The sequence below is a fragment of the Balaenoptera acutorostrata genome, chromosome X (genome assembly GCF_949987535.1).
Source record: "Balaenoptera acutorostrata chromosome X, mBalAcu1.1, whole genome shotgun sequence".
NCBI classification, from domain to species: Eukaryota; Metazoa; Chordata; class Mammalia; order Artiodactyla; family Balaenopteridae; genus Balaenoptera; species Balaenoptera acutorostrata.
The window spans coordinates 32,123,163-32,135,259 of NC_080085.1; the positions used below are offsets into that span (position 1 = coordinate 32,123,163).

Below are 12,097 nucleotides of genomic sequence, written 5' to 3' on the forward strand. Positions count from 1 at the left end.
GGAAAGCAAATTTTCATTTATCAATACTTGCAGAGCAGATTGGTGGCAAAAAATTTGAATAGAAACTTCTGAAAAATATTGTGATAAAGGCAAAGAGAGATTGTTAATCTCATTGCCACAGTAGCTTCTAGAGTCTAGGCCCAGCTTCCTGTTTATTTGAGAGATGTTTTCCTACAACATACCATGTGTTTTTATTAAACAATCAGTTCGTATTTTATGCCATTTAAATATATGTTGCCTTCTCAAAATGTCTGTGGAATAATCTCTCAGGCATGCAATTAACAATGTGTTAAAACTGTGTTAAAAAAGTTGAAATTTTTAGTGCAGGCTTATAAATCTTTTCATATGCCTTCTTCTCACCCTCACTGAATCTCCTAGCTCAATCATTCTATGAAAAGTAGTATTTTAAAAGAACAGCAATTATTCTTACTGATCAGTTTCATTTTATAATTATTACAACGTCAAGTAAATAGTCACGTACAGTGATTAATGATCTCTCTCTAGTGTATGAAATTTAACATTTTAGAATTTTAGCTTAGGTCTCACTTGCCTGTTTAGTCATCAAAGTAATATAATATTGTTCAGCCAATTCAAATACACAAATTATAAAACCTAGCAAGATCTAGTTCCAATATAAGAGAGTAAGTAAAATTTAATACCTATGAGACAACATGGGGACTTGATTTTCTGTCTAGAAATGCTTTTTTTTTTTTTTTTTTTTTTAAGATTGAGGCTATTTGTATCTGGAGGGCATCCATAACTTGGCCAAGGTTACCCAGCTAATTAGTGGCAGAGCTGGGATTAAAACTTTCCTGCCAATTTAGTGTTTGTGTTCTTCCTTTCTGGGTCATTAACAGCTGGTCTTCTTGTAAAGTTGCATGAACTGTATTGTTTGAGGACTGCATTTAACTAGATACATAGGAAGAACAAAATATCTTTTGTGAGGGTTTCTTACAGTTGACAGTGGGCATTGGCATCTTTCTGGAAAATATAAATTCAAGTAAACATGCCGACTGGAAAATATAAAATTAAGAGCAGAAAGGAAATTTAATAGGTGACTATTAGAATAGCTCACATTGACAAGTACCTATTATGCGTCAGATAATAGGTACTGACGCATACTGTCAGTATCCTTGTCACTGCCTCTACACTTGAAATGAAAAGTGCATCTCCACTTTAAAAGAGTTCTTTATTGCATTTGTATTCTTCCCTGGTCTGATTTTATTTCAAGAAAAGTGGAGGGAAATAATTAAATGATACTACAAATGACTTCCCTAAATAATTTGCTGGAACAGGCATTATTTTCAATTAAATTGTTTCTTTTTAATAAAAAAGAACTTTGAAAGTGAACAAGTTAGACAAAATACTTTTTTGAGAAACGATAACATATTGTCTGTTTAAGATGTAGAGTTGAATTGAATGGAGTCTTAGTAACTGATATTTCAAGTGGCTAATCAATGGCCAGGAAGCTGTTTATAATTTACATTTTAGAAAAATATTCTGGAAAATAACAGTTTACTCCTTTTGTATTAAACCCTGTGAGTTGGTATTCATTTTCATGGCGTAGACAAGCTATATAGATCTGGTTTCATTCAGGTACACATTAAAAAAATGCAATTATTATAACTCTATACTCACCAAGTCTAATTTCTTATGAAGACTATGTCGACACAGATCATCAATTAACAATCTATAGTAGGAATAGAAAAGAGTTTTATTTGAGCTAAACTGAGGACTGTAGCCTGGGACACAGATTCAAGAGGCACTTGAATTGTGTTCTCCCAGACTACAAAATGTGGGAGGCTAATATAGGCAAAAATCAAAAAGTTACATAAGCTGTTTGTCAAGAATTAGGATTGGAGCTGGCAAGAAGTAAGGATCTTGTTAAGCAAGGATTGGTTAGGAGTCTGAAGTGTTTTCACAGTTACAAGAGGAGACCTTGAGACCATAATGTTGCAGCTGGCACCTGCCAGCAGGTATTGTTTTGAGAATGGCTAGTGGTGTCCTTAAGTTTGAAACAGTTCAGAAAGGTCGAGTTCTCAGTGATGCAGGAATGTGTCTGAAACTACATCCGCAATAGCCACCCGCATCCATTTTGAATGCCTGAACCACAATTACTCCAATGATTTTTATTCTTTTCTTTAATGGTTAAGGCAGATGTAAAATTCATGTTTCACAGGCCATAAGACAGGCTATTCTAGTTAGCATAAAGTTTGAGCCAAATCATATATAAGCCAGAATGATTTCCCCATACCTCAACATGTGAAAATTTCTTCTATCAACTACACTTTGGGTAAAACAACTGATTTTTAGATAAAAATAAACATGAGAAAAAAATTAAAAGTAAAATTTTAACATATTGTTTTCTCCAGTCTCTGGTGAACTGATACATTTGCACTCCAATTATCACTGAAAAAAAAATTTTTGGCCGCACTGTGCCGCTTGCGGGATCTGAAAATTCTATAACGTTAGTATCGATCACTGGGTTGTATGTAGTAAAACACACACATACACAGTAAACACATTTCAGATTGCTAGCTTGCATTTATGTTTGAAAAGTACATGGCTGCTTAGTAAAAATTACTATATGAAAATTATATATAATATACTATTTATTACCAGGAGTGCACAGATTTAAATGCTACGCAATTTAAAACATTCAAAGTTTTCCATATTCCATTTTTCAGCAGGAACTAAAGATAATTGTGGATTATAATTAATAAAATTGTATTGAACATTATCATGAAAGTACAAGACAAAATTAATTTTATTATAAACAAATCTCATTTGGGGAGGGATAATGAAGCTGTAAATAAATTGTCCTCACAATCAGAAATTGTTCATTCTTATATTGTTTCCAGATTTTTACTTCACTTGTTATCAAAGATATTTACAATATTTTGGTATATTTTTATTATGTAATCAGTTTACTTTTATATCATTTATGTGTGTATTGCTTGTTCAAAGATACCTTTGGAATAGTCTCTCAAACATACAGTTGAGATTATTTTAAGACTGTGGAACAGGTCAAACTAGTTACAATCCCAGCTTCGAAGTTAGGTTTCCTTTTGCTTGCCTGGTAGTTAGTTGCATGCCTGTCACAAGCCCATTCTGGTACAAGATTATCCATTGTGTGGCTTAAACCTAAATTTGTCAGTCCATGTTTTCACTCATCCTCTCAAGTCTTGGCTCCACCCTAGATCTTGTTTTTGGTTTTTTTCTTAATTTAATTTTTATTTTAAACCCTCAGGTGATTTACATGCACGTGAAATTTGGGAAGCCTGCTCTCACTCCATTTAAATGGATCTCTTAAGTGCCGGTACGTGCCAGGCAAAGGGTTAGAGATTATTCTAAAGATGTCTTTGAACAAGCAACGTATATGTAAATGATATAAAAGTAGACTAATCACATAATAAAAATATACCAAAAAATTGTAATATCTTAGATAACAAGTGAAATGGCAACAATTGTTGCGTTACCTCCTGTAGTCTCACCACATCTTTACTATCTTTCTACTTCTTAAAATATCAGCATTAAAAAAAAGGCTTTCAGACAGAGAAAGACAAATACTGTATGATATCACTTATATGTGGAATCTAAAAAATACAACAAATGAATGAATATAACAAAAAGAAACAGACTCTCAGATACAAAGAGCAAACTAGTGGTTACCAGTGGGAAGAGGGAAGGGGAAGGGGCAATATAGGGGTAGGCGATTAAGAGGCACAAACTACTATGTATAAAATAAATAAGCTGCAAGGATATATTGTACTACACAAGGAATAGAGCCAGTATTTTATAATAATTATAAATGGAGTATAACCTTTAAAAATTGTGAATCACTGTGTTGTACACCTGAAACTTATATTAACATTGTAAATCAAATATACCTCAATTTAAAAAAAGAAAAAGAAACAAAGAAAAGACTGTATTATGGAAAATATAAAATACACAGGATTGTAGAAATAAAACTGTAGTAAATCACCCCCTGTATCCTTTGCTCAGTTTCAGCAGTGCATTGCCAAGCAAGTTTCATGAAGCAAATCCCAGTCATCACAACATTTTATCCACAGATAATTCAGGAAGTGTCTCTACAACAAAAAGACTCTGGGTTTGTTTTTTGTTTTGTTTTGTTTTTTTGACATAACCGTGATACCATTACTACTAAAAATATCGTAATTTTTTTTAATAGCATCAAAAATCAAGGCATTCTTCGTATTTCCCTGATTGTCTCATTATTGTTTTTATGTTTGTTTGTTTGTTTTTATCATTTCATTTTAAGTTTCTTTGTTTGAAATACAGGGGAGGAAAAATAATCTTCCCTCTACTCCTCTGAGTTCTTCTTGACTAAGACCCCTGTAATAAAAGACAGATTAGCAAGAGAAAAACAGAAGTGTATTAACATGTATACCTCATATATACATGGGAGATACCCAAGGAAAAAGGAGTTAATTCCTTGAGGTGGCTTAGAATTCAGGCTTAAATACCATCTTAATAAGGAGAGGGGAGGGGGGGATGTCAGCCACTTAGAGGAGAGTAAATGATTTTTAGGAAAAATGAATAGGCCCTTAGAAGAGTAGCTAAAAGATACGATAGTTTGTGACAACGTTTGGTTGTGGTGTCAACTCCTGGTCTCTTCTTGTGACAAGGGTCAATCTTCCCTAGTTGATGAAACTCTCAGGGAGGGGATTTACGACAATCGAGTTCCGTTTGGAGGATCTGTCTTAGGCAGATAAGGGCAGTTCAGAGAAAGCTCTCCCTGTTTTTCAGGTGCCTACAGCTCAAAAGAATCAATATACCAAAGCAGCATATTTTGTTGTTGCACATCCTGAACTCCTACAGTCATGTTTTGGGATAGCATAGTCTGCTACGCTGAAGAATCAAGATCTAGATGATATTTATCCATTGTGATTGTATGATACGTCTTTCGAGACTTTCTCCCTCTCCTTTTTCATTTAATCTCTGGGTTCCTAACATAAAAGTGTTGTTCATCCCATTTTATAGAGGAAGAAACTGGAACTCAGAGATTCAGTAAACCTGCCTGAGGCTGACTAGTAGGTAGTAAGTGCCAGTGCCAGAATTAAAACCAGGCTTGTCCACCTCTGTTGGTCTTTCCCTATATCATGTTGTTGCCCTTGCATTGTTCCCACTTTTACTTTCATGCTCTCTGTTTAGTCTTTCGTACTTCTTGCCTAATCACTTATTCTAAAGGATCTTCAGACCCTCACATGCACGTTTTGAAACCCCCCACTTGAAAATATAGACTCTTAGGGACTCAGACACCCTGCAAAAATGATGTCACTCCCTTCCAACAATAAATCACACAATGAAGGAAAAAATTTTCTCATTTGCTTGAATTCATTTGTTTTAAGCTAACAGTCTTCCAAGGATATTTGTACCTATAACGATCAACTGCTGTCAGTGCCGCCCTGAGACCTTCTCAATCCATCTCTGTTCTGGTTGCATGCAAAGTTTCCCTCATACTATGGTAGGGCTGTATTTAATCCTTACCTTTCTCCACCCATTTAGGGCCTATGTTGCTTAGTAATGCACGATACATGTTTTTATAGTACAGAGATTTTTCTCATAGGTGAAAGATTTATCCTAATTTTTGTCTGAGCTTTTCAAATTTAATATTATTGTGTGGTTGTGTTTTAGATTGGAGAATTAATATATGTTTTGGAAGGAAGAGGTATGATCCCCTTGCCTTCCAGATTCTTTCCAATGGATTCTTCAACTCCGCTTGACCACAGCAGTTCTCAAGAAGAAGGTAGAGTATCCGTGCATTTTATTTCATTTCTAATGTTGAAGGATGGTACCATTCCTCATATAGTCACCTAAGCACCCTCACAGCACATTTTTCCAATATATAATTACATTTCTGAAGGCTCCCTTTTAACTTTATTATGTCAGCATACATGGAATAGAGTACCATTTTAACAGTTAAGAAAATGTCGATGGTGATTCTTTTTTAAATCTTTATTTTTTAAATTTATTTATTTATTTATTTATTTATTTTTGACTGTGTTGGGTCTTCGTTTCTGTGCGAGGGCTTTCTTCATCGCGGTGCGCGGGCCTCTCACTATCGCGGCCTCTCTTGTTGCGGAGCACAGGCTCCAGACGCGCAGGCTCAGTAGTTGTGGTGCACGGGCCTAGTTGCTCCGCGGCATGTGGGATTTTCCCAGACCAGGGCTCGAACCCGTGTCCCCTGCATTGGCAGGCAGATTCTCAACCACTGCGCCACCAGGGAAGCCCTAAATCTTTATTTTTTTTAGTCTTCAGGTAAATATTATAATTTGGCATTCAAAATATTTACTCTGCAAAATTTTCCATTTTCCAAGTAACTTGGAAATAACTACGATGTCAAATTCTATATACTATAATATAACCTGTACTTCTACCCAGTGTTCTAGTTTAAAGTGTAAGGTTATTACTGAAAGAAAATGGCAGTTCTTGCCCGTCCTTGAGAGATGTCTTTCTTTACATTTCTTTCTGTTCTCCTACCTTCTAATCGCTGATATAGGAGCACAATGGCCACTGAATTTTTTAGCAAGTTGCTGATGTTTCTACGAAAGAACCACTTGGCTAGAACTCTTTGTAGAGAAAAATATCTTTAATTCCTGAAGACTTACTCTTGAATTACTGAATTAGGACTACTAAAAATGTGTTGCCTATTTCTTTCTACTCTGGTTAATAAAGGCCATAACTGCAGTGCTATATTTCAGACCTCCCAAGTCCATCCTGGATAACAACGTCAAGGGCATAACTGATCATTGCAATCATGAATGTTTTTGCTTCCCCTAGTGCTTAATAAGGAAGATCCAGTTCTGTATTTGAAATGTAAGCTCCGTCAAATCCTGGATGTGGACCTTAAATTGCCACTGACTAATGAAGCCAAGGAGAAGGCCTTGGCTTTTGCAGCACAGCAACAGATGTCGAAGATCGAGTATGAGAGAAGGTTGATCACGGGCACTCTGGAGAGCAGTAGCGTCCGCGTGGCCATCGCCCTCCTGGGGCTGACCAAGATCGAGGTGAGAATGGAGGACAGAGGATGTGCTGAAATTAGTCTCTCTTTAAAAATGTACAGAGATCATAACAATGTTTTTACATATAAAAATGATGAAAGCTGCTTTTCCTCAGAAAGACAGCTCAGTAGCTTTTTTCCTTTTTACCTCGTTAAATAATAAATCTGAAACAAATTGTTCTGCTAGGTAATTTTAGGCATTACAGTATGGTTGATATTTCACAGTAGTTCTCAATTCTGGCTCTACATTGGGATGCCCTGGAGAGCTGATGCCAGTGCCCAGGCCCCACCAGAACAATTCAGTATCAATCTCTGGAAGGGGGTGAGTGGGGACATATTCTAAAAGTTGTCCAGGATATTCTGTTGTTCATCCAGAGAGGATCATTTCTGGGGTCAGATTACCAGGCTGAGAATCCAGACTCTAACACTGTCCAGCTGTGTGACTGTGAGCTGGTAACTTAAAACTCCTCCAGCCTTGATTTTTACATTTGTAATAAGGAGATAATGGTCATTAATGAAAACTAAGTGAGATAATTATATAAATTTAGCACAGTACCTAGTATATAATAAGTGCTCTCTAGATGTATGGCATTGTTGCTGTTGTTACTGTAGACTCTATTATTACAGCTTGAACTCTATCTTATAATTGAAATAAAGTACAGTCGAGCTCCACAGAGCCACCAAAGCGATTCTTCTAAAACGTAAACCTGCGCCCTTTGCTCCTTTGCTCCCCTGGCTTTTCCAGCTTGTGTCAGAATGAAAACCAACATCTTTACGGTGGTCTTCATGACCCTTCTGTTCAGGCCCATCCCCTTCCCTGACCTCAGCATCTCCACTGGAGCCCATTCACGCCTTTCCCTCCCTGTGCACAGGCCTCCTTGCTGTTCTTCCAGCACCCGAGGAAGGCCTGCTTCCTGCGGCCTGTGCACGTCTGTCCTTTGTTGCTTTTCCCTGGACGTGAGAGGCTGCGTCCCTCAGTTACTTCAGGTCTACTGGAATGCTACCGCTGAGGTTCTGCTTTACCAACTTGCATTTTTAAAAGAATCCCTTACTTCCACCAGCCACTCTCCAAACCCTAAACTTCTTTCAGTTTTCTCTGTAGGTAGCATTTACCATCTGAGAGTAGTATATTTATGTGTTTACTCTTTATCTCCAGCAAGGGAATTTGTGAGAAGATATTTGTTTAGTTAACTCTCATATCACCAGTGCCTAGAAAAGTGTGCACTGTACCAAAGGTAGTCACTAAATCTTTGTTCACTGAAGGAATAAATAGTAATTTTTAGAATCCTGCTCGTTTAATGTTAGTCTTGATTTACGTAGGTTACAACAAAACCCTTGGCATTGTAGGGGTGATTTCTTTTTTTATTTGTCAGAATGCTAGAATGAATATAGTCTAAGCACCAATTTCTAACAATTTGTGGTGATATTTTATGGATGACCTGGATTTTTAAGTTCTGATAAGGTCAAAAATATCAAGGCCCAAGGCTCTGATATCCTCCAGACTGACCTGTACACACTGTGCATCTAAGAAGCCAATGGCTGTCTCTTCAGCTCATACCAAAATGCTTACTTCTACTATAGAGCAGTGCATTTGGGAAGGTTTATGTTCAACTTTCAGTGTACTATTACAATAAAAATGTTCAATAGGTGGCTTTTTTCAAAATTTATGCTTATTATAGTGCTCTCTCTCTCTCTTTCTCTCTCTCTTTTCTTTTAAATTGTCTTCATTCTTACCTCTTCTCCAGAATTTTATTTAAATGAAAAAATGCTTGAGGGAGATGGATTTTGTCTATGGATCCCTTTTCTATTATTTATGCATGTATATAGTTTCTATCTTTCTCCCTCTTCTTTAACTTTCTCCCTGGAACCCAGCACACTTTTTGTTTCTTATTGCATTTACCAAATTATGGTTTGTATATGATTTTTTTTTTATTTACCTATTTTCCCCATCAGATTGTGAATTCCTAGAAATCTAAAAACTTTTGTCATGTGTTTTTTTGTCTATCCCTCAATGTCTTGTGCATGAGAAGTGCTGTCATTGTTTAATTGGATTGAACATGTACCTGACAAACAAATGGTACTTTAAACCTGTAGTCTTCGTTGTATAGGCTGATGTCAATCCAGGTTGCCTCATAGCCTGATTTTTCACAAAGTCATCTTGCTGTTTACTTATCCTTATTTCCCTCCCACCTTTGCAGGATGGGTATATGTATGTCTCCACTTCTCCAAAACTGTTGGCGGAAATAGTAATAATTATTATTATTTATGATTAAATCTTGACTTCTTTAAAATTTAAATGTATTAAGTAGTCTGTAAATTTAAAATGAAAAGTTTTTTTTCACTTGAAGATTACAGTTTTCTTTGAAGTCTACAAATACCATGATTTTTTTTTTATTTCAGCAAAAACTCTCTAAATGCAAAAAATAACTACAGAAGGGTTGACTATGCCAGTTTAAGAAAATCAGCTACACCAAATCAGAACATATAGGCACATCTTATTCTGCTGATACACATGTAGTCATAGAGTTTTCTTTTCAAGTGCAATTATCACTGCACTGTTGAAATATAATAATGTTAATACAGCAGAACAGTAAACAGGATTGATTTTATAAGTGCTCTCTCTTTGTATAATATTTGACACCTTTTTTTCCCCAAATACTTTTATGTGCACTTTTCAAATTATTTCCATGACCCCATGGAGAAGTGGAGAGAAGGTAGGATTACACTTGTAATGCAAAACAAGTGGAATGACTGAGGCGTAAAAAGATCTAAGTTGCCCTCACTGACAGGGCAGAGATTACAGCCTAGATCAGGGTAGAGACATTATTGTATTTTAAAGCTGGAAAATAAATAACGCTGAACACTCAGAGACACATAGTACAACCTCTTACTTTTACAGACCTGTAAACCAAGACCCCAAAATAGTAAGATAGTAGCCCAAGGTGACACCACTGATTTGTGACAGATTAGAAATGGGCCTAGGTTTTTACCTCCCAGAGTCCATTACTCTTTTCCTTGCCCTGCATAGCCTCCAGATCGTATGTTCATTTCTTAGTTTACTGCCATGAAATTGTATAATGGAATAAATGAAAGTCTAGAATTCTCTGTTATAGCATAAAATAGCTATATAACAAATAAAATCTAAAATTATCCTTGAAATAAATCTGTTTAGAACAAAATCTAATTGAATAAATGTAATTACTTTTCTACCAAAGAAAAGTGACACGCCTAATTTTTTATTATACAGCCATGTGCAATTTGAATTGTTGAAATATTTATAAGGTAATAGCATTATGATGTATCTACTTTATATACTGTGATAGACAGGATCTTTTGTCAGGAGCATGAATATCTGGCACTTAACACTTAGCACTCAGGTATTGAATTCATATTCTCCTGGCCATTAATAAACTAACTCTAGTGATATACTCATTGGTAGTAGGAAGATTCAGAGCTTGCAAGGGAGTTTCCTTATGTTTTCTATTAACTTCCTCAATTTTATGTTTTAAAAGCCATGCTTCGTACTCTGGGATAAATGGTGAGGAAACTCATTGAAATTTTGAAATTTGACATTTTTAAAAAGGAAATCTGAAAGATCCCCTTGGTGAGGATTCGGTAGGGTAGAGAAAAGGTTTTTGTATTTGTATAATTTAAGTGCACTTCAAATCGTGAAGTAAGTACCTGTCGATACTGTCAAAGATAAACAAAGCCAGACACTAGTTAAAACAAGCATAGACTTTATTCAGTAACTGTTGCATCAGGGAGGAGGATCCAGCATGAGCTGAACTCAGGAGAGAGAATGAGCTGGGGCCTGAGAAGTGTCAGGGAAGTGAAGTTTACAAGACGCAGGAGGGAATTGGTCACAGCAATCTGGACCTGTTAATTGACGCTTATAAAGAGAAGCAAACTTCTGGAATCTTTATGACCGAAGGGAGGTAGTGATGCAAGTTAGAACTAAGTACCCACCTGGCTGGGAGCATTATCTCCTTGAATTTTTGCATTTCAAAGGGAGGGCTCTGAGGTCCTTGAGAAGACAGTTCTGAATGGTAGATTTACATCTGAAAAGGAGAGAGAAGGGAGTTATAATTGCAAGCTTTCTAAAGTAACTGCTCTAGGAGGGGTTCAGGAGCCTATCTACCTATCACCAGATTTTGACTGGAACAAACAGTAAATTATCCTAGCAGCATTGGACTTTCCCAGATAGGGACCTTAAGGGGGACTGGAGTCGTCCTAGGGATATGGCCTTGAGCTGTTAGCAACGTTGCTAGTGCTTGTTCAAGTCTCTTAGTGTGTGTGTGTGAGGGAAGGGTGGACAAAATCATTTGTGCTGAGAATCTGCATTTTTTATAGGCTAAAGTTGAGGCCTGGTTGAGAAGATGGCTTGGAGGAGGCTGACTAGAGTTTGATCAAGAAGAGAGTGTGTATCCGCATATATTATTTTGAATGACTTGCAGATATAGAAGGCAGATGATCCACTTTGGGGTAAAGAACTAGTTGCTGATATGAATAGATAATTTGTTCATGATAACTAGCAAAATAAACCAAGCCAAAACAGTGGTAAATGTAAATGAATTAATTTACCTGTCCGAGTTTACATGATTTTAATTGCCAAAATAAAGTAGGTGGAAAATGTGGCTTTGTGAGGGAAAAAAAAAAAAAAAAAAAACTTGTGGATTTTATAGATAATGAACTAGCGAATGAGATAATTGCCAGAGGAACTAAAGCTTATTTTTGCTGAGTAATGATATCATGGTCACAATCATGATGATGACAAGGATAACAATGGTGATGATAATGACAGCCAACATTTATTGAATTCTTAAAATATGCTCCAAGGACCTGGCATTTGTTTATACTTTAAATATACCAGGGATAGGCAATGTGTACTATTATTGCCCATGTTTCGCAAATGAAGACTTTGTGGCTTTGGTTAATAACCTGGCCAGGCTTGTTTAGAATTGGGGTATAAATTCAGACAGTCTGGCTTCAAGAAGACTTGGTCTAACCCTTAGGCTCTACTACGTGTTTAGCAGTAGAAGGTCCAGATAAAACTAAACAATTGCCTACTTCTGT

The 12,097-nt window shown here is 36.3% G+C and overlaps 1 protein-coding gene across 1 annotated transcript in view; it reads left to right on the forward strand.

Moving 5' to 3' along the window:
* CFAP47 (cilia and flagella associated protein 47) overlaps positions 1-12,097 on the forward strand; it is a gene marked incomplete at its 5' end in the record, with an annotated part of 301,208 nt that overhangs the window by 79,040 nt on the left and 210,071 nt on the right. The window contains 2 exon segments of the mRNA XM_057537629.1: positions 5,659-5,770; positions 6,805-7,031. Coding sequence (XP_057393612.1) covers positions 5,659-5,770; positions 6,805-7,031 — 339 coding nt within the window.